This window comes from Maylandia zebra, linkage group LG3, assembly GCF_041146795.1.
Source record: "Maylandia zebra isolate NMK-2024a linkage group LG3, Mzebra_GT3a, whole genome shotgun sequence".
NCBI classification, from domain to species: Eukaryota; Metazoa; Chordata; class Actinopteri; order Cichliformes; family Cichlidae; genus Maylandia; species Maylandia zebra.
In genome coordinates this window covers 42,939,387-42,962,164 of record NC_135169.1, presented here as the reverse complement: position 1 = coordinate 42,962,164, position 22,778 = coordinate 42,939,387, and the positions used below count along the sequence as shown (strand labels likewise).

At 41.8% G+C, this 22,778-nt stretch overlaps 1 protein-coding gene across 3 annotated transcripts in view; it reads left to right on the top strand.

The window, feature by feature from the left end:
- The window catches only part of pcxb (pyruvate carboxylase b), a 294,409-nt gene that overhangs the window by 249,114 nt on the left and 22,517 nt on the right, over positions 1 to 22,778 (top strand). For all 3 annotated transcript variants that reach the window (XM_004554354.5, XM_004554356.6, XM_076881889.1), the window contains exons 16-21: positions 781 to 937; positions 4,116 to 4,356; positions 5,372 to 5,539; positions 7,133 to 7,214; positions 17,012 to 17,169; positions 17,806 to 17,892. In XM_004554354.5, the coding sequence (XP_004554411.1) occupies positions 781 to 937; positions 4,116 to 4,356; positions 5,372 to 5,539; positions 7,133 to 7,214; positions 17,012 to 17,169; positions 17,806 to 17,892 (893 nt within the window). The remainder of the gene's footprint in view (positions 1 to 780; positions 938 to 4,115; positions 4,357 to 5,371; positions 5,540 to 7,132; positions 7,215 to 17,011; positions 17,170 to 17,805; positions 17,893 to 22,778) is intronic.

Here is a 22,778-nt window from a genome sequence, read left to right as displayed (position 1 = left end):
CCAAAATACAACCCAAAACAGGCAGGCTGCAACATTTTCCTGCCTAACGTCCTGCGTGTGAGACCAGCTGTCAGTCTTCATTTGCGTTATCAAATTATCAGAGTACATTCTGCCGTCCCAGATGAATTGCTCACCCAGCATCATGTTTTGCTATCTCACGTGCAATGAAACATTCATACTAGTATGTTTAACATCACAGGATTGCTTGAAGTCATTTCCGCTCCAAGCTATTGGTTTAAGAGATGCTGACATTGGTTAAAATCCCCCCCCATCCCAAATCTCTTTAAAAATTATGAAGAGGCGGGTTTTTCCTTGGCAATCCTTACATCTTAGAATAAGGAACAAGCACTTATACTTGGTATTCTCTCCGTGTCTAAACATATGAGTGTTCAGAAAATGAAATTTAATGATGACAGTGTTGGATCAGCAGAATATCACTGGAGGCTTCAATATTTCTGGCTGATATGATAAACGGGTATGAGATTCGCTAATCTACTCCCCCAGAAAGGGAAATGAGCGGATTGCTATCTCTCCTTTTTGCGTCTACCACTGCAACATTTCTTAGATTTTTAAAGTGACTTAAAAAAAAATGAATATGTTTGAATGAACAGTATGTGAAGCTATCATCGGATATTTCATCTGAGCAGCCATTACTGTTTTAAATCTGCATGTGTTTGTGGGTAATGGGAGAAGTTTGAAATATAATTTTTTTGATTTTGAGATCAAAGTCGGGGTGAAAGATGAGAGCTGACGTAAAGTGTAACCTGTGCGTGTCTGTAGGTGCTACCTTTGACGTGGCCATGCGATTCCTATCGGAGTGTCCCTGGAAGAGGCTGCAGGAGCTGAGGGCTTTGATCCCAAATGTCCCGTTTCAGATGCTGCTGAGAGGAGCCAACGCCGTGGGCTACACCAACTACCCTGACAACGCGGTCTTTAAGTGAGTGACGCGCACATTTTCAGATTATTCAGGTTTACTATGAATATGTGTATTCTGAATCCAAATATGTCCATTAATCCAGTGATGAATGCCCCGACATGCACGCATGTCCAGCTTAAGTTGCATTGCCAAAGAGATCTAATGACTATTACAAACCACTGGTGTAGTTTTCAGTATTCAGTCAGTATCCGGTCATCCAGCTTTGGACAGCTCAGCTGACACTTCGTAACACTGGAGCGGCTTTATCGTTTTCCCCATCTGGCTTTTTTTGTTTCTTTCAGCTGTGTTGGAAACTGTTTTTATTGATTTGTTGAAAAACATGAATTTAATCAGATTTTCTTAAAGCCACCTGCTGCTCCTTCTGCTTTGTCTGTCATTGTGACATTATTTCAGAAATTTTCTGTCGTTTCTATGGGAACAACATTGTTAACTGTCAGGTTCATGCATGCACTTTTTGTTAAATTATTGAAAATGAAATGTATTGTTGTTCTTGAATAATATCACGCGGAGGTGTTTATTTCTAAGCAAAAAGTACAGCAGAAAGCATTTCTACTCCAGACTTCAAATTTGGATTAAACCCTCCGTCAGACCTGTTCTCACTGATTGTTCAGTGGCATACGTCAGCCTTTTCTCACAGTTTCCCTTCCTTAAGAATGGCTTCTTGACAGCTGCCCTTCCTTTAAGACCATTTCTGTTGAGGCTTCATCAAAAAGTCATTTGACAAACTGATGCGTGTCTCGGTCTTGTCAGGTCTTTGCTGGATTCTTTCCCCCAGTTCTTCAGGACATGACTCTCACATGTTCAGTTGCTGTAGACGATCTTTTAGGAGACTTATTCTTATGCTGTCTGCTTATCCAGTTTCATTAAAATTTTTAAGGCAAGGTGTGCAGACACAACACCAGTTCCTCCCTAAAGTTCCTGTGAAATGGTACGGTCCGAAGACTGAACTGAAAATAAGTAAAAAATCAAAACGATGTCCAACGACAAACTTTCAAAGACCTTCAAAAAGGCTGGAGAAATATTATTAAAGAACATTTTAGAAAGGTGTCTGCTTCTTTGGAGGAAGACATTTTAATCATATTCACATATTTTTCATTCTTTTCTGCTCATGATGTAGTTTGGAATTGAGAAATGATTTCAAAATAACAAAATGTGTTTTCTGTAAACCTTTTGTGAGTTTTGGTTACATCCTTTTGTTACAGAATCATCTTTGTAGATTTTGTTTTGTACACTTGCACAGCCTTTTCCACTCTTTTCCACCTCTGAAAAGTGAATATACTCCCCAATGCTCATATAAAATTTGCACAGCACTCTTACACCACATTGGCTTTTTAAATTTTTAAGAACAGTTGCCTAAGTGTCATATATAATTTAGATTTCCCATATCGATAAAAATTAATCAACATACGATGACACTGTTTCTGACAGCTTTATGAGACGAGCTTCATATTTCATGCTGTTTTCCAACCTTTTCAGCAGTTAGCTTCTTGAAGCTCAAGTTAATGACATTAGGGATGTTTTATAGCTACTTGTGTTTGTAATAATTATGTTATAGCATCTACCCAGCAGTAGTGCGCCTACAAAATAAAAGCTGGACATGTCCAACCTAGCCTTCCAGCACAGTTGCTTCTCCTCTCGATATATCTAATTAGATGCACCGTACGGTGGCTAGCCACAAACCACACAATTTACTCACATTTAATCAGGTCAGTTGGTTGATGTGTTCCTGTTGTCTCTCGGCATGCTTACCGAGGTACACATCATTGATACAGCTGTATATTAGTAATGCACTTAGGGCCATGAATATTGCACTACCTCCACACATGCACCGACACGCCTGCAGTTCTTTTCCAGATGGATTGACAAGCTTACTTTGTTGATGTGCATGAGTAATATATATACAAGCTTACACACCTGCAGTGCATACACAAATATTAGAGCCTGGATCACACAACTACCCTATCCTTACACGTCTACTCTAACCCTCCTTTCCATACACCAATCATTTATCCCCACTCATAACTCCCATTTTTATGCTTCCATTCGTCTCCCTGCATAATACACTTCTTACCTTCCTTTTAACTCCCCCTTTCTTTCTGTTCCTCCTGGTCCTCGTCTCCCTCTTCAGTCTGCGTCCCATAGGGAGAGTGCCATCGAAAATTTGCACATCATTGTGATTAATGACTTTGATCTGTTTGCCCGGCTCCCTTTCCATCCCGCTTACACGCTCACTCCCTCACCCGCAATGTTTTCAGTGCAGCGGCTAACAGCCAAGTGACCTAAGCGTCTTCATTAGCTAAATCAAATCAAGAGTAATTCCGTTCTATTTAATTGATTTAAATTCTTTTACAGGGTCATAGTACACTTTGGAGGGAGAGGGATGTGAAATGTTTGCGGCCTAAAGAAATGAAGGGGTCATATGATTGCTTACTAGATTAGGACTTTATGAACTTCTTAACAACAAAACTTATCCTCCTGCATTGCATGAATGATGATCACTTCAGCTCTGAGTTGGATATCTAGGGCAATGCAGTGTTTTTTTTCCATTTGGCGCCAGATAGCATAGACTAGACAGCGCTTGTATACATTGTACTGTATTTCTAAATAAAGACTGGACACAGACGTTTGACAGCTAATCCTCTTGTGGCACAAATGAACACACAATGCGTATTTGTTTATTTGCCAAAATAAAAGCTCTGTCTGTGTAAATACTGCATTCACAGTAGCACAGCTACAGTACGTACTCACCCCGTTTATGAAAAACCTGATTAAGATACCGAGGCCAAGGCAATAATAGGAGGGATTTACCACTAGCAGCTCGGATAATGAGGCGGCTATACATTTTTCTCCAGTCATTGTGAGCTCCTGTGGGCTGTGTAAGCGTACTTTTCATGAAAATAGTGGGAATATTGTATTTACTCAGGTACAGCAATATTTATGAGTGCCGATATGGAGACGGATATAAACAGCTTATCCCTACCCGGATGTGCACCATTATCTGGAGTACACTGTGCATGAAGACGAACTCATTATGTATGTGTGAGTGAGACTGTGTGATAATCTCACCGTGTACAGGCAGTCCTGACAGCATCCATGACCTGATTACAATTAACATTTAAAAACACTACAGTTTGTGTGGGTCGACTAACACGATCGCCTCTCCCGCTCCCACCATAAGGTTCTGCGAGGTGGCCAAGGAGAACGGCATGGACATCTTCCGTGTCTTCGATTCTCTGAACTACCTGCCTAACATGGTGCTGGGTATGGAGGCTGCTGGAGCAGCAGGTGGCGTAGTTGAAGCTGCCATCTCCTACACAGGTGACGTGTCTGACCCAATGAGGCAGAAGTACTCTCTGGAATACTATGTCAAACTGGCAGATGAGCTTGTCAAAGCTGGAACTCACATCCTATCTATCAAGGTAAGTAAATAAAAAAAAGACCTGGGAGCGGTTTAGTGCTACTCAACTTTGGCAGCTGCACAGGCCATCTTTTCCTTCCCTCTGGAAAATCTAAAGTTTTTGGCACTTGCTTTGCTCCTGTGTGGAAATCCTTGCCAGTTTTATGAAGGCTTTCATCTTCAGATGCACACATGCTCTCTTCTTACACCAGCAGTTGTATGTGTAAGTTCTGTACATCATGATTGGAGCTTAAACTACAAACTAAACCTTGTCTAGCTGTATAACATGGGTGGTGTACAGTTCAACTAGCACTTGAATGCAAATATCTTTTGTGTTGATGGTAAAGCTCCTTTGGCTTGACTAATTCGAGAACTTGAAAACTGACCAATATTTCATCATGTGAGCAAACTGTAATATTCTGCATCTACAGTACTGATCTTTTTCTGATGCTGTTACATTTGGTGCCATTAGTATGGAAATTAATGTTTAATATCCAGCCATCAATAACCAGTGTCCACGGCATACACACCTCGCACATGGATTTAAAGTGACACATTGAGTTACTCTCACAAGTGAACTGTTGAACGCAGCTGAAGGTTTTCAGCTTGCTTCAATTAAATTAACTTGTATATTTGAGCTTCTTATCTAAATGAATAGACTGATAATGCTCACAATTAATTAATTTCTTCATTCAGGCATGACCGAATATTTTTAAACGTGAAATGATAAACTCGCACTCTGCCACAGTGTGCACCATCACACGCAGCTGTGACAATCTCATAAAAAGCTGGCAGAGCTAATGAGGTTAACTTTTAAAGGAGGAAACCGGCATGTATAATAATTTCTTGAAGTGCAATGATCATCAAAGGGAGCACAACTAAACATCTAAGCTCTGCCTGCGATTTGTATTAATATCAGTTATAATTTACACTTCATAATGAGTGTAGAAAATGTGACTCTTCGTTCTGTTGTGCTAATGAGTGCGTTGCATGTATTCCTCAGACCTATAACCTTTCTCCCCTCCATCTCCCACCAGGATATGGCTGGCCTGCTGAAGCCAGAAGCCAGTAAGCTTCTGATCAGCGCTCTGAGGGACCGCTTCCCAGACGTACCCATCCATGTGCACACGCACGACACAGCTGGAGCTGGTGTTGCTGCCATGCTGGCCTGCGCTGAAGCTGGTGCTGATGTAGTTGATGTGGCGGTACGTATTTAACATGTTTCTTCTATGAGACTTAATAAAGTGGGACTTCTCCATAACTTTGATTTAAAATTGATATCAGGGTCATTATAGGATGCTTGCCATATGGCGAGTGCTAACTGCTATTCGACAAATAATGAGAAAATAATTATTTCAGTCTACACGCCAGTTATCCTCACAACATGAACAAACATTAATTTTCTACCAGTTCCTGCAGTTTGCATTATGAAATGTCACTGAAATTAAGATGGAACTGTTGCTGAAGCCAGGATAATTTTCCTTGCTGCGATCACTGACGCATGCTGCCAGCATGGGCAGATTCATTATAACAATTGGCTACTATTTGCTGTTTGTGCTGTTCAGTTCTTTGTAACACCGTATGCAACAACTGATTGCCCACCATGGATCGGTTAAACGCCCACTCAGCATTTGTATTCATTGGTTTATCTGTCAATTGCAATAAAGTGTGCTAAAATTACTTTTTCTTTGTGCTTTCATCAGGCATAACGTTTTGACCACTGATAGGGGAAGTGAATAAATCTGATTATCTCTTCATTACGGCCACTGTAGGTGGATGGAATATATTACAGAACAAGTGAACATTTTTTCCTCTAAGTTGATGTTAGAAGCATAAAAAATGGACAAGCATAAGGAGTTGATTGAGTTTGACAAGGACTGAAGTGTGATGGCTAGACTGGGTGTTGACTCGGTCAGAGCATCTCCAAAACTGCAGCTCTTGTGGGATGGTCCCGGTCTGCAGTTGTTAGTATCTATCAGAAAGGAAGCAACTGTGGTGACGGGCGGTCAAGGCTTAGTGATGCACGTGGGGATTGGCCCATGTGGTTCGATCCAACAGATGAGCTCAAAGTGCTGAAGAAGTTAATGTTGGTTCTGATAGAAATGTAGAATACAACATGAGCAGAGGAGCATCAGTACTGTACCATGGAGCAATGAAACGGTTTGGTTTAATGACTCGCGTTTTCTTTTACATCACATGGATGGACCCGGTGCTTGTGTCACTTACATGGGGAACACCTGACACCAGGATAGACTATGGGAAGAAGTCAAGCTGGCAGTGTGATGCTTCAGGCAATATTCACATGGAAAACTTTTGGTCCAGCCATTCATTATGGATCTTACTTTGATACATGCAACCTAGCTAAGTGTTGCTGTAGGCATGTACACCCTGATGGCTGAGGCTAATGTGCACTGCTGCAAAGCAAAAAATGGTTCGGCAACAGTTTGAGGAGTACAACAGAGTTTGAGGCGTTGACTTGGCCTCCAAATTCTCAAGATCTCAGTCCAGTCGAGCATCTGTGGGATGTGCTGGACAAACTAGTCCAATCCATAGAGGCTTGACAGCTTACACGACCACAGCACACCTTCAGAGGTCCAGTGGAGTCTGTGCCTCAACAGCTCAGGGCTGTTTTGGCAGCAAAACTGGGGTCAATACAATATTGGTCAGGTGGCCATAACGCTGCCTGGTCAGTGTAATTAGCTGAAGACTTTGGGAAGGACTACATGTACAGGCGATCTACAAAGGTCATGAATTAGGTTTTCGGTCAAACAGTATTCATATTGATTGTTTCTCTCTAGGTTGACTCCATGGCTGGGATGACCTCCCAGCCCAGCATGGGAGCCATGGTTGCCTGCACCAAGGGGACCAAGCTTGACACTGGTATGTCACACACTCATTAGCCTCTCAGGTCAGTTGTTTAAAAAAAAATAAAGTCATATAAAGAATTACAATTATTTTTGGCCAAAGGAGCACTAGTAAGTATTGTGATGAGTAACTAAATGTTTAAAACTACACCTGCAGCTTGGAATTGTTAATGAGATCAAGCTCAGAATACATTTTTGAGTGTCCTGCTTCAGAGGAGGAAAGGCATTGATCAACAAATCGATGCATGAGTCAAAGTCAGGCAGACCTGTGTGTTCTGCTCAGTGATAATGTACAGTACACAGTCGATTGTTAGAGGGCGATGTAAAGAAAAGGAGACAGCAAATAGAAGGAAACCACTGTGGTCAATAAAAAACTCCTCCTCTGATCCATAAGATAAATGGTTCACATGGTTTCATAAACAATATCAATATCAATATTTCATAAGTTTGCTAAAAGTTGAAACCTGATGTGCAGCACAAGCACATCAGGAGCATCCTTGGAGCGTTTCAAGGGTTTAAGGTTCTCTGAAAATGTCTTAATGTCACACTTAGTGACTGATTTGCTTTCCCAAACAGCATCGTACCAGATATCTTGTTGTTGGCCTTTGTATTGTGCATTATGTTATATTCTCCCACACCTCTGATCAGCGACTGGGCTCGGTGACCTCCCACAGCGAGGGCAGCAGAAAAGATGTGTTAGCGCACTCAGTCGTAAAACTTCTGTTTAAAAATTGAAGGGAAACGAATCGGGTTAAAGGAATTAAAAGTGATGTGGAGTTTGCTGCTCAGTTATGTGGAGTAATGCTGTTGGGAATACTGACTCAGCTCTGCTAACCAGATGTGATAGCTCATTTCCATTACTCAGAACCTTAAAATGCCCAGCTAATTTTGTTTACATGATATTCATACTGCACACTGTCAGCTGTCCTTAACATAAGAAGTTTGGCACTGTAGGGTAAATTATTGGCGATTATGTTTTAAATAGACTGGCGTAGTCGCCCTGATATTCTGTGACACACTATTTTCTATCGCCTGTTTTTTGCCGTGTGGTGATTGTCCTTAGTTTTATCATTGATCGCTTGGCATAGACTCTTATGTAGCCCCATTGCAGTTATCCTCAAGCACAGACTCCTCAGTCTGTGGTGATACACACATGTGCATCCCTGCTTTGCATATTTATTGGTGTATTCTCAGACGTGGTCTGAAGAGGGTTCTGCAGTTCCTGTCATGAATAAAATCACTTTTTGTTAAACTGATGCAGAATCTAGCAAGCCTTAGTTTGTTTTACATGGTTACATCAGTGCTTAACATTTAAAGTAATTAACCCGTACATGAGAAAAATCCCACCTTAAACTGTTAGTTTAGAAAATGTATTAGACCATATCATAAAACCATGAAAGCATAAATATAGAAAAATAGTTTAAAACTTAAAAACATATTATTTATTAGGGCAATAACAGGCTTGGTTCACATTTTTACACCCAAACTCGAGTCGGCACGCTGGACCTTAATCAAGCATAACATTTACTAAAGCACATTTTTCTTATTTTTCTATTGAGAAATGCAAGTAAATGACTGTCACTTGGCATCTTAATCAGAAGTAGTAATGTGCTTTTTCCATTTTTTCCATTTTAGAAATTTCATAGAAGAGGAAGTGATTTTTGTTCATAAAGCAACGTAGTAGCAGAGCCATTTGGACGTGCTGTGTTCGCAGCATAATGTGTGGCTTGAGCCATGAAGGAAAATCTGTTTGCATCGTTGCTGCTCACTCAGTACTCATTTAACCCACAGCTGGATGCAACAGGTTCTTGGACTCGAGTAGGAAACATTGTAGAGCACGACATAAATGTTTCAGTGAAAGAAATTTTGTTGCAGTCCGGTTTAATGACACAATATCAATTTGTGAGCATAAAGTACCAAAAAAATGGGAACAGAAAGACAAGGTCATTACTCAAAAGCCAGAATTTTTCAAGTCTCTCAGGTTATTCATGGAATTTCAATTTGCAGACTGTCTCACACACATTTGTGCATACTTGTGCTCTATCCTGTATCCTGGGGTGACCCTGGTAAATGCATTATGCATACAGCTCCCTCTCACATCCAGCTTCTTTTATACCTGTCATCTTGGCCTCGTGTCTTCTTTTCATCACCGCGTGATTTTTGTGCCTCTCTCCCTTTCCCTCTCTGTTTGCCCATCTTACTACATTTGTAATCAAGAAAAGCACTGTCTGACACTTCCATACCTCACTGACCCTAGTCTGTTTACTGCTTCTCTCCCAGCTTTCTTCCATCTCTCTTTCAAAGCAATAATCAGTGCAGTGTAGTGTGCGCTGCCTATTCGATCTCCCACCCTCTCTCTGCTCTTATGCCTTTTCCTATTACTCCCCCTGCTTTTACATTGTCTTCCCTCGTCATCCTCCTCTTCCTTCTTTCTCAATCTGCGACAAACCAATTAACTGCACTTTCCATGCCTCCAACTCCCCCTCTGCTTGTCCTTTCCCTTTGTCTCCCTCAAAATCTCTCTTGGTATCTCCTTCTCCCAGAGAAATGGCAAAGCATTGGCTCTGTGGTTAATTTGTTTGTCTTCATGCTGTCTCTTTGTTTATGCAGTAAGCCGTGACGTGCGTACATACCCATGCGTTTTAAAAGTCATACATATTCACACATAGTTATGCAGCTGAATGATGACACATATTAAAATAGTCCTCATGTTTATTTGACACTGCATTTACTGCCTTCTCTTGTGCATCATGCTTGGATTTAATTGATAAAATATTTAGTAACAAATGACAGACGCTCTGCTCAGAGGTTATACGTTAACTGTGTAGACGGTCAAACCCTACACACTCACAGCTGAACCCAGACAAACGTTTGAGCAGAGGCATTAAATGTATCCAACCTGTTACATCTACCCTTGTATTTGGGTTTTTTCTCCCACAATGTTATTGTGTCTTCGTCTCATCAGCCTCTGGTGTGTGCGTGCTACAACTGTATATGTGTGTCAGTCTACAAAACGTGTGTATAGATTAATGAAAGCAGAAGTATGCGTCTGTCTGTTTGTATCCTCTGTTAGTGATTTTGTGCTGCTAATGAGCTGAATATTGATGGCAGTTCGTCACTACCAAGCAGCCATCTGTGTGAGTGATCTATGGACATGTGTGTTCCCATGGGTGCCTAAAAGGGGGGAACAAGTGAAGCAAACGAATCCACACTATTCAATTATGGAAAAAGCTTGTCCTATCATCCTTTGTGTTCTAATTATAGATTTATCGTCATACGGTTGCGTGTGTGTCGGATTTATTTACAAGGATCTGTGTACAAAAGGAGCAAGGGGTGAGCAGATGAAGATTTGTGTCTGATTCTCAGTTTACTATTGAATAAAATTAATTGCAAAGTTAATCTTAGATTGAATGTTTATTATTTCAGACTAATTCAAAGTCATTTAGACTTTCAGACCATTTTTTTCCTTAATTGTCTTTAGAGTACCAGGGGCATTAGTTTGATCATACGGCAGCTGAAGCTGGTTGTTTGCTTGCTATTGAAGTCGCAGGCTGGCTTGAGTTAGAGCACCTCTCTCCAGGTTAGGCAGTCATCATTGGGACTTTTACTGGGAATGAAGCACATCTGCAGATTTCAATTTGTAGGGGTCTTTTAGACAGTCTGGCTGGAGTCGACTGAGCAGGTTCTGCAGGACAGAGCCAGATGATGTTGGCACACAGCAGGAAGCAGCTGCTGCTGCTGTTGATTTAGACTCTGAATTGTTTTATTTGAACTACACCAGGCTTCAGAAATGTAACTTATTCCAAAATACACAAAAGATTTAGGTGCCGCATTAAGCAAAAATTAAACTAGATGAAGAAATCTTGATTAACTTAAACCTGGTAAGTCCAAATAAAGTCAATTGTGTGAATAAAATGCTTTAAAGTAGTTGAAGAAAAATGGTATTACTATGGGAAGAAGGCAAGCTGGCTAAAGTATTAACAGTAAAAGCGAGAGAGTGCGAAGTAGGAGCTAAGATAACAAAAGAATAATATGATATAAGAGAGGGAGCAAGTCGGTCGTGATCAATTGTTTTATCACACCGGTCTGGTTGAAGTGTGTTTCAAATCAAATCAAATCAAATCACTTTTATTGTCACATCACATGTGCAGGCACACTGGCACAGCACATGCGAGTGAAATTCTTGTGTGCGAGCCCCACAAGCAACAGAGATGTGCAAACACAACAACACAAACGAGCAAAATACAAGAATGGCCAACCTGAAACTAATAAATATATGTACAATATATAATAGTGTATGCATTTCTGGATGTGTATACTAAATATTTTCCTGTGTGTGTGTGTGTGTGTGTGTGTGTATACACATTTTTACAAATTAAATAGTAAAAAAAAAAAATAAAAAATAATAATAATAATAAAATATATAAAATATACAGAGTTGAATATGTGCAAAACAAGTGGCATTTATATACAGTGTGGAGTGCATAATGTTGAAGTTCCAGTAGTGAAGCTGAGGTGTCTATGACGTGTTCAGCAGTCTGATGGCCTGAATGAAAAAGCTGTCTCTCAGTCTGCTGGTACGGGACCGGATGCTGCAGAACCTCCTTCCTGATGGAAGTAGTCTGAACAGTTTATGGCTGGGGTGACTGGAGTCCTTGATGATCCTCCCCGCTTTCCTCAGGCACCGCTTCCTGTAGATGTCTTGGAGGGAGGGAAGCTCACCTCCAATTATCCGTTCAGAGCACCGCACTACTCGCTGGAGAGCTTTGCAGTTGTAGGCGGTGCTGTTGCCGTACCAGGTGGTGATGCATCCAGTGAGGATGCTCTCAATGGCACAGTGATAGAAGGTCCTGAGGATGCGGGGGCTCATGCTGAATCTTTTCAGTCTCCTGAGAAAGAAGAGGCGCTGCTGCGCCTTCTTCACTGTTTTGTTTGTGTGTACTGACCACGTAAGATCCTCATCCAGGTGTACGCCAAGGAACCGGAAGCTGCTCACTCTCTCCACAGCAGCGCCGTTGATGGTGATGGGGGTGTGTACTTCTCTGCACCTCCGGAAGTCCACTATCAACTCCTTTGTCTTTGCGACGTTGAGGGTGAGATGGTTGTCTTGACACCAGTGGGTCAGGGCGCTGACCTCCTCCCTGTAAGCTGTCTCATCACCGTTGGTGATAAGACCCACCACTGTAGTGTCGTCCGCAAACTTCACAATGATGTTGGAGCTGTTAGTGGCTGTGCAGTCGTAGGTGTAGAGTGAGTACAGGAGAGGGCTCAGTACACACCCCTGTGGAGCACCAGTGTTCAGTGTGATGGGGGATGAGGTGATGCTGCCCAGTCTGACCACCTGGCGTCTGTCAGACAGGAAGCTAAGGTTCCAGCTGCAGAGGGAGCTGCTCAGTCCTAGATCCTGCAGTTTCCTGTCCAGCTTCGAGGGAACGATGGTATTGAATGCTGAGCTGTAATCTACAAACAGCATCCTCACATACGTGTCTCTCTTCTCCAGGTGTGACAGGGCAGTGTGTAGTGTCAGGGCTATGGCATCATCAGTGGACCTGTTGTGGCGGTATGCAAACTGTAGAGGGTCCAGTGAGTTGGGTAGTGCAGAGCAGATGAAGTCCCTGACCAGCTTCTCGAAGCATTTGCTTACGATGGGGGTCAGGGCTACAGGTCGCCAGTCGTTCAATGAGGAGATGGTGGAGGATTTGGGTACAGGGACGACGGTGGCCATTTTGAAGCAGGCTGGGACTACAGACAGAGAGAGGGAAAGGTTGAAGATGTGCGTGAACACTCCAGCCAGCTGAGCCGCGCATGACCTGAGGACGCGGCCGGGAATCCCGTCCGGACCAGGGGTTTTGCACCGTTGTTGGACTTGACACCCTGAATCCTTTCAGAAATATCTTTTTTTTTCTATTATTAGTTTAATTCTGTTTAGAATAAACCACAGTGTTGACCAAAGAAACTGAAAGGCCAGTGACATAGTGTAATTCAGTCATTGTGTTACTTACTGACTGAATAATGTGTCATGCAATGTGTCATGTGTTCAGCTGTGGCTCGCCAGTCGGCCTTGTTAGACCATTTAATAATTTGTGAGCTCCTGTTCCTTACAAATAAATATAGAGGGACAACAGAAGAGCAATCAAATCATCATAGTTTTGTCAATGTGGAAATGAGTTTCCTCAGATATGGCAGACCGTTGTCCTTTTTTTGCACACAGCTTCGGTTTATCTTATTCCAAGATTATAAGACTGAACACCTTCCGCAGTCTTTCACTTAATGGACATGACCTCTTGTGCATGAGTAAATTTTTTAAAGTCGCTGATGATATGTTTTGTTTTGGATATGTTTAATTAAAGACGGGACTCATCACACCATTTATTAAAACCATCAAGGACTGGGCCATGGGTGGTCTCGTTATCCTGAAGCTGTCTAACAATAACAGTCATGTGCATACTTTTAAAAGGGTCCCGTTTTCATACCTTTTAGGCAAGCAAATGGTTACAGATGCCAAATTAACCGCTTTTATAGGAAAATTAGCGTTTTCTTCAGTAAAGTAAATGCAGGTTTATGGCAGCGGGGTGAGAGAGAGGGGTGTGTGAGAGTGAGACAAAGACGTGTAGAAGATCTTCAAAACATCTCCAGAGTTGTTGAAGATGTTTTCAAGAACTGTAGAAATGACACACAAGATTCTCTTATATTGAATGGTTCATTCTCGTTGAATATGACGCCACTAAGATGTTCTTAGTTCTTTAAATGTCTTGCAACAAACGGTGTCATTGTTCAACTCTTACTGCAGATTATCTTCATCCCCCCAAATTCCACTGAGACTCGGATTCGGCGTGTGTAAACCTGTCCACTTGCTGACACTTTAAATGAAATGTTAGCTTGTAAGATGATGTTTTGACCTTTCATTATCTCCTTATTTCAGCTTATAACTCAGTCACATATCATTTGTTTATTTTTAAACAATATCAAGTGTCACACCGTGTTTGGGAATTAATTCAAACCAGTTTAAAAAATCGTTTTCAATCACTATTTGAGTTGATTAAGTCAAAGCCTTAGCAGTCAAACATCATTCTTTGGCGGTCACAGTCTGTTAATCCCCTGCAGTGTGACAGAAGTGAGAAATGTGCCATTTAGCATAATTGCAATTAAGATTTGGAAAAAGAGCAGACGGGCTAACACGTGCATTAACTTGCTTGGTGTAGAGTGGCCTACCAGACTTTAGGTTAGCTGAGATTACAATTCTACTGTTGGTTAAATACTAAACCAGTTAAATCAGTGTTAGCTGAGTTTGCTCACTGAGTCTTATTTAATAAAACATGATGTTAATTATGTGCATTGTGGTTACATTCATGTCAGAAGTTATGATAAAGGAGGTTATGTTTTGGGGTCATAGCCCTTACCCATGACCTCCGGTTCCAAAAAGCTAAGAGCTCAGGGACCCCCTCTCTTCTCACGCCCAGATCTCACACTGACAGGAAGTGATTGAATTACCATGGTTACAGGGCATTCCTCTTTGATGTATCCACCGTTTTAAATCGGTGGACTTAAAATTAGGTGGTTTAAAGTTGCAAATGTCTCTTTGTCCATCAGCTAAAAGCCCCCACACATATAAAGTTGAGTGTGGCGGCTCAGCTGCAGCTGATTTTAGGGAGGAGCTAAAGATTCGCCCACGGTGACCTTTGAATCACACTCAGCTGCCGAACATGCCCCCACACTGTATTAATCCAAACTATAATTTCACAACGGAAGCATAAATGAAAGATTAAAAATAAGTGTTCACAAACAGAGAAGAAAATGGACCCAATTACTGCCTGACTTGGCAGACGGTTGAATTTGAGGAGCAACAACATGCACATTAATATCACATTAATTTCACAGTAGCTCCATTTACCCGCCAAGATCAGTGGAGGCACGCAAACACTTTGGAGTATGTACTCCTTCAATCTAAAAAGTACAAGCTTGTCTCTGTTATTGAAGTAATAAGTTTGGCTCGTTAATATGGCTGATTTTTGTCATCATTAGCCAAAAGCTCAGTGTACTGCCATTTCTGTCATGGTATTAAAGCAGTTGCAAGGTAAGCTGCTTTAACACACCTTAAGTGGCAGCAACAAATGCTGTTTTAGTTTTTTTTTTAAAGATCTCAAAATATCCGAGGGATTTAACAAGCAGCTTTGATGTAGCAAAGACTAGATTAAAATACAGAGTGACTTTTCCAGCATGCTTACAGGCTCAGAGTACAATTTACACAATAGGTAAACTAGATATTATCCTGTAATACACCTTCCAGAAGACATGAGCTGCTGCTTGTGCTGCAGACTAGTTTGTTGAAAGTACATTGTAAAAACTACAGGCTGATACTGTGTTATTGATAGAGGAGGGAAAGAGACTACATAGAAACCTACCAAGCAGGCACATCTCCTCTTCACACGATGTTCTCTATTTGATGGTACTCTGCTGTATGTGATGCAGACAGCTGAGAGTAGGAATCGGCACACTGTGGTGTCATTGGAGATGTATTCAAACATACCTGATTGGTGTGTGTTAACAACAGTTTAGCACACTGCTCAGTTTAACATGCTGCTTATTTTTTTTGCATTAGCATCAGCATCATAAGCCCACAATTGACTAGTTGGCACAGTGCGCATGTTGTCAATATGACTAATTCAGATAAATGGCAGGCTCCCATGGCTTCACTAACGGTTCATCTGTATTTATAGACCGTATCACAATGTAAGCTAAATCTGGTGATTGCTACTTTACATGAAGACAACAGTATTGTCGTTTAATGCTGAATGCATTTAATCCCATCAGCCAATTCATATGCTGTGCTATTACTGGGTTGGACGTGATCACACAGATTTGTCAGCGATATATATTCATGATGGGAATCTCCTGTTCCAGCACATCTTAAAGGTGCTCTGAGATCTATGACTCTGGAGGCTATTTGAGAGTATTGTGACAATCCACCGTATCCTGCTAAAAGGAGTCATCAGGAGATGGTCAGTAGCAATGCTCGGGTAGGCTGTGGCATTTAAAAAGATCATCCATTGCTTTTCATATCTTCTGTTTGGTGACTCTGCTGAGAATTGTAGCCTCTGTTTCCTATACTGAGCTGATACAAGTTTCTGTTGCCGTAGCCCATCTGCTTTGAGGTTCAACATGTTGTGCACTCGGAGATGCCCTTCTACATACCTCGGTTATAACAAGTGGTTATTTGAGTTTGTTTCCTTCCTATCAGCTCAAAGCAGTCTGGCCCTTCTCCTGACCTCTGCCATCAACAAAACATTTTCACCCAGAGAACTGCTGCTTGCCGGATATTTGCTTTTTTTCCAGACAGTTCTGTGTAAACCCTAGAAAAAGGTGATAGTTTGACAAAATTTCAGTAGAAATCCAGTTTGTGAAATGCTCACATCAGTCTGACACCAACAACCATAGCACATTCAAAGTCGCTGAACTCACCTTGTTGCCATTCTGATGCTCCGTTTGAACTTTGACACTTTGGTCTGAGTGCATTTAAGTGCTGCCTTGTGATCTGCTGATTAGATATTTGCATTAACATATAGTTTAACAGGTTTAGACGGGGCAGGCGAGTGTAAGTAACCCCTAAGATTACAAACTCAAATTTCTGCTCAGGGTCTCTATCTCTAGTGACATGCTTTAGTTTTCTATATTAAAAGACCTCAAACATCAAAATATCTTTGCTTTTGTTTTTGCCCCATGTGACATTTAAGTGTAAAGTAATTTTCAGTTCAAGTCACATAACTGTGTGCACTGAGCACAGATTTGATGTCAGTTTATTGTCCTGTTTTGCAGGCATCGCTCTGGAGAAGGTGTTTGACTACAGTGAATACTGGGAAGTAGCCAGAGGCTTGTATGCTCCGTTTGATTGCACTGCCACCATGAAATCTGGCAATGCCGACGTGTATGAGAATGAGATACCCGGGGGACAGTACACCAACCTTCACTTCCAGGTACAGTTAAATGCTGCTGTTTTGTTTTTGCCTGTCAGTGGATTATTTCGAGGCTAAAAACATTAGGTTACTGCATTGTACGAATCCAATTCTAAAATTTGCGACTGGTACGATGAACTGCGTTCACGCTGTGCCTGTTTTCTAATGCGCTGACACCTGAGGTCCCAAAGATCACGCGTATCCAGTACTGATTTTCAGCCCTTGCATTCTGTTGTCATTTACATTTTACACAGCGTCCCAGTGTTTTGTAACTGGGTTTGTATCTGGTTAACTTAAAATGGAGAAACAGGTTCTCTGTGTCTATTAGCTCAATAAAACATCATCTGTTTCAGTCACTGTTGTTAACATGGTTGTGCTTAAAGTTCAAAGCTCAGAAACTTGAGTAAAAGCTGCTTATTCCAGTGTTTGTGAATGCTGTGCCAAAATACAAGCAAGACTCTGCAGCGTTTGTGCTGTTAGAGTCACACTGAAAAATTTAAGAGATCATTTCAAAGTGATTTAAACCGCAGGACCGTCGCTGTAGAATTCTTCCCAAGTGTTCAGCTGCAGGACTGGCTTGTCCAGCATTCCTTGATTTTTCTCTTAAATTGGTTGTAATGAAAAGAAATGCTTACTCCGTTCATTGGTCTATTGCAGGCTCACAGTATGGGACTGGGCAACAAGTTCAAGGAGGTGAAGAAGGCCTACGCAGAGGCCAACAAACTACTTGGAGACCTTATTAAGGTGAGACATGGACACGGAGCGTCCCAGCTTGCTCTTTATTTTCATGAGCAAGCTTTAATTTAGTTTACCAGCACAACAAAGATGCATTTGGAGTCAGTGATGATAGTGGCCTCAACACCCAGCTGCAGTAACTGATGCCAGAAAGTCCTAATTTAACTTGGCAGATAAGAGTATATTAGAAAGTCCTTGATTTAGGAGCATCAGCTGTGTTGGTTTACATTATCTTCTTAAACAGAGCCGTATAAATGGGTTTGGGGAAATGACTAGAATGCACAAGGTCGGGCACATTTGCAGCGTTAATGATGTTTTACTTTGTAATATTATGTTTGACTTGGGTCACGTGAATTTCCTGCTGAAAGCACAATTAGAAATGAGTTTTCCATATTCTTTCATCAGCCTGGCTCTCACTGACTCAGTCTGCCAAGCCGCCCCTCTTTCCTGGCTTGGCTGAGCAAAACAATCCCAGATTAAGTTAGGTGCGTTCACTGTTCTGTGCAGTCTGAATTCACTTTCAGTGCAGCAGTATATTTGGCTTTCCTCAGCTCCCTTTTCCTCTGAGTAATTTTGTTGTGTGCCTAACTTTTTATAGCTTTGTCACTTCCCTTGCTAGACTTGCTTATCTTTTCCCGGCTAGTCTACATTAGGCTCATTTATCCTCTCATTAACCAGGTGGATTTAACGTAACTTCAGCCATCACTAATTGTAGTCACGGACAGGGAGCTCTGCTGGAACGCTGTCATTCTGTGCCTAGGCTGACCTCCTGCCTGCTTCTTGTTTATCTTTCATTAATTACTATGTTTTTCAAATTTCTTTTTCTCTCCCTGTAATTATTTTGTTCTTTCTTTTGCATTTTCTTTCATTATCGAGCCACCCTCTCACGTTCCTTCTGTTCTCCATTCCACATGCTGCTTTCTGCATTTATTCTCAGCCATCTCTTTATTTTGCTTTTTCTTACCTTAGACATGCTCCCATGGATTCCCCATTATTTTATCACCACCTTCTCTCTTTCTTTAGGTCTCTCAATTTTCCCTCTCTGGTCCCTTCTCCCTAATTTTCTCTCCCCCTTTATGTTTTCCTCATCAATCCCCTACCCCTCTGCCCATGCCTCTCTATCAATTCAATTAAGACTCTGTGGGCTTCACTGCACAAGCCAATGTTGGCTTAATGTGCCTATGGGCCCTGCTATGCTCTCCGTTGTATCCTGTTAGCTCGACAATGGCTGTGTCTCTCACACTGCTGGTTTGTCGATAAGGGAGAAGGAGTGCGCTTGTCAGATATAGACATGGAGTACACACACCACATACTGCACTGGCAGTAAGCAGTGCACCTAAAGTATATGCCCACACGCACCACGGCGAAGCCCATATCTTTGAAGTTTAGTGCCGTCAGTGAAGGATAAATGGGGATACTTTCCTCATTTTAATCAAGAACACAGCTCTAATTATTTCAGATTAAAAAACAAAGTTAAATGTCTAATCGTCTTCAAAGCATTTACATAAAAGTGATTTGCATTAAAGGGATTGTTTACTTCACAGAGTCTATTAATTCATGTTTTCTTGCAGTGGGTGTCATGTTCTGAATTAAGAAATCAAGATATTTGTACTGGATGTCTCAACTTACAAAACTGCATCATTACTTAAGCTCATGGGCCTCTCACTCAGTACCAGACAACATCAAACTCGACACGGGAATCTGGGAGATTTTCATAAAATGCTTATAAGCCTGACAGTTTCATAGCTTAATATTAATTCCAGATGTGCAGCTGAATATAATCATTACGTTGCTTGCTGAGTATCCTGTACCAGTTCTGTAAATCTGCCTTAATCCACAGACTTGATTTACAATTATAAACAGGTATAAAACTACCTCATTAGTTTTCCTTCGCATTAGTGACCATGAAGTTCAGAAAGATCAGATTGAATCTGTTAATGATCGTGGACCAGCCGTTCGTTTGCATGCAGAGCATTTGAACTATGACTATTTAATGACCCAAGCTACAATGACTCTACTAAATATGACACCTGCAGTAGGATTAGGATTGTGCTCTGTTTTCATGTATGTATCACATACAGTTTAATTAGGTTTAAAAGCATGCATGTGGTAAAATGTAGTGCTGGGAATGCTAAGCTGAAAAGAACCATTGATGATATGACCTTGAAACTGGTGAGCAGCTATAGAATAGAGACACAAGATTTGTTTCCCTTTTCCACAACACATCATGTACGCTGCGTGTTTTGGTTGATGTCAGTCTCCTTTGCCCTCCTGTCAGCCTACTGGTCACATAGTGCATAGTATATGTACAGTATCACTACTGAGCCGACAAACCTTGTCTGGAAGATAAGAAGGGCTCTTGTCTCGTTCTAAATCTACTCGTTACTGGTTGGAAGACTCGAGTGAGAAACCCCCACACACGAACAGATGGCTCCAGTGTTTGTGTCAGTGATATGAACTGAAAATGCACATAAAGCAACGAGCATTTCTAAAGTTAATTTTTATCTACGCAAATGTCAGCGCAACATGCATTGCAGCAAAAGTTGCTGGGTTAATTGGCAATGACTTGCATATTGCTTGAGCATAAGTTGTCAAACTCACCAGGGCCTCCCTTCCTCGATTTCCCTGCTTTTAACTTGTTTTGCTATCAACTTCCAGTCTCCTCCTCTCTCTCAGCTACATCTGTCTCAGAGCTTGTCGGTATAAAGAGGACAGCTTGTATATGCATTTGTGAGTGTGCTCTGTCTTCTTCCCTTACCCTGTCACTTTCCTCTTGCAATTACAAGCACGTATCCACTCACCTCCCCATCTCAAAACACACTCGGTCTCATACTTCGAGGTGGACCACCTCCTTGTATTGCCCGTGGGGCTGCAGATGTCTACTGCTCTTCTCTGTTTGCTTCTGTCTCTCCTCCCCTCGGTTAATCTGTCCATCCCTTTATTTCTCCCTCTTAGTCTTCCTGCCTCACTCTTCATCACCCCATCTGCAGTCTCTCCCCACTCTCACTCTCCAGTTTCATTTGGTCTCATCTCCTCCATCACCGCCTCCCATCTTCCCTCATTTCGATTACTTCCTTCATGTATCTCTAATCTTTCTATCGTTCCTCCCCTCCCCCTCTTCTCTAAGCCTCTCGTTATCGCTCCTCTCTCGTCTCCTCCCCTCGTGACAGGTACCATTCTTCACTCTGCTCCTAGCTTGGCTGGCTGGGCAGGGCGTGTATGTGTTTTCGTTACATTTGCCTTCTCCCTGAAACAGTCGCGCACACACTGATCTGGATGATATAATCCTACGCTCTTTAGGGCAGTTCAGGTTTGGATAGTTGCATTTCGAGCAAAGTACACAGATGCACACACAAAATCCACCGGCATGCCGCACACTCAAACGTGCCATTGTGCCACATTTCTGCTGCCAGGGGTGCGAAGTCACGCAGGACCACTTAGTGAGGACTGCACATTAGTTGAAGAGAAAGATGGACAGAGGGTGGAAGAGCAGTGTGAGAGAAAAGGAAGACGGAGGTGGTGGGAACAGAAAGAGCCGCTGGAGGTGGGTGAGGGTGGAACAGGGCTCGTGTCTCAGATGTGATAATGAGAGCTTTAATTTGGATTAATCGGCATTAATTCCTGATAAAAAGCATTTATGGGAGAGAGGCAGAAATGACAGGAGCTAATTTAATCTCCCTATTCAGTCTCCAAAGTAGCTTTGGGTAACAGAATGTAAAATATGTCCAGTGTAAATTATTTAGCACTGTATCTATACAACGGTAAACATGTGCGTAGATGTTTATTTTTATGTTCAGCCTTGCCAAAGTGTGACTCGATGAATGGCAATGTCAGTAAGTGGGTCAGTTTCTCTGCCATCTCAGCTACTGAAAGGATCAACATGAACATTTACAGAGAAACTTCTGCTCCCCAGGACAAAGACTGTTAGTTTTTTCCTTTTTCTGTTTTAGTGACGCTCTGAAATTGAACGCAGGACCTTCAATTGATCAGATTTCTCTCTGCGCGTCTCAACATTTCAGAGCAGATTGTTACAAATTTTATATCCAATCTGGTCCCAGTATGTCTTTCCCAGAGGGAATCCAGCGACTCTCCTCAAGGTTTCTGGCTGAATAAGATGTAGATGTAACACGGTGCACTGTCAACCTTTTAGCGGGGCTTAACACCCGGTTTCTTGGTCTTGTCAGGGGGAAAAGATAACAGCAGGCGTTTTCTACTGCAGTGCATTTTGTTCAGAGGCTCAAGAAGCTGATTACTTATGTCAGTCCAGTCAAAAGCTAAACTCCCCTCTAAAGTAGTGGCATAAAGACACCATCTTATCAGTAAGACGGAGAGTGATCAGCAGCCAAGAGTCTGAGCTCGGCTTCGCGCAGGAACAGAGGAAATCAGATTTTTCTAACCCGACCACAATGTGATTTTCCTCACTCCTCGTCTAAAAATATAGGAAAGCTCACACATCATATATAGCTCATACACCGCTGAAAATATGATTTCTCTTTTTCCCCGTGTGTGAGGCATCCGGAGAGAGTTGGAGGTGGGTGATTCATCAACAGAGATTGATAATGAGAGTAACACTCGTGATGTTACTGTGGATCAAGCAAAAAGAAATATTTGGCAGACGGACTAGAAAGAAGAGGGATGGGAACGGGACCAAGTTGATTCATGAAGAGTAAAAATCCAACATGTTGGCTTTTAGTGTAAAGACAAAGGTCAAGATAGTGAGTGAGGGATGAAGTAAGAAGGCTGTTCTGTGAAGATGGGTAATAAAGATGGAAAGATGTAACACCTGTGCAGTGAAAGGAGGAGAAACATGAACTCCAGACGCAGAGAAAACTAAGCAACATTGAGCTTTGCTGTGTTTTGATCGATTTTAAGTAACTCAGCAGTATGCTTTTGTT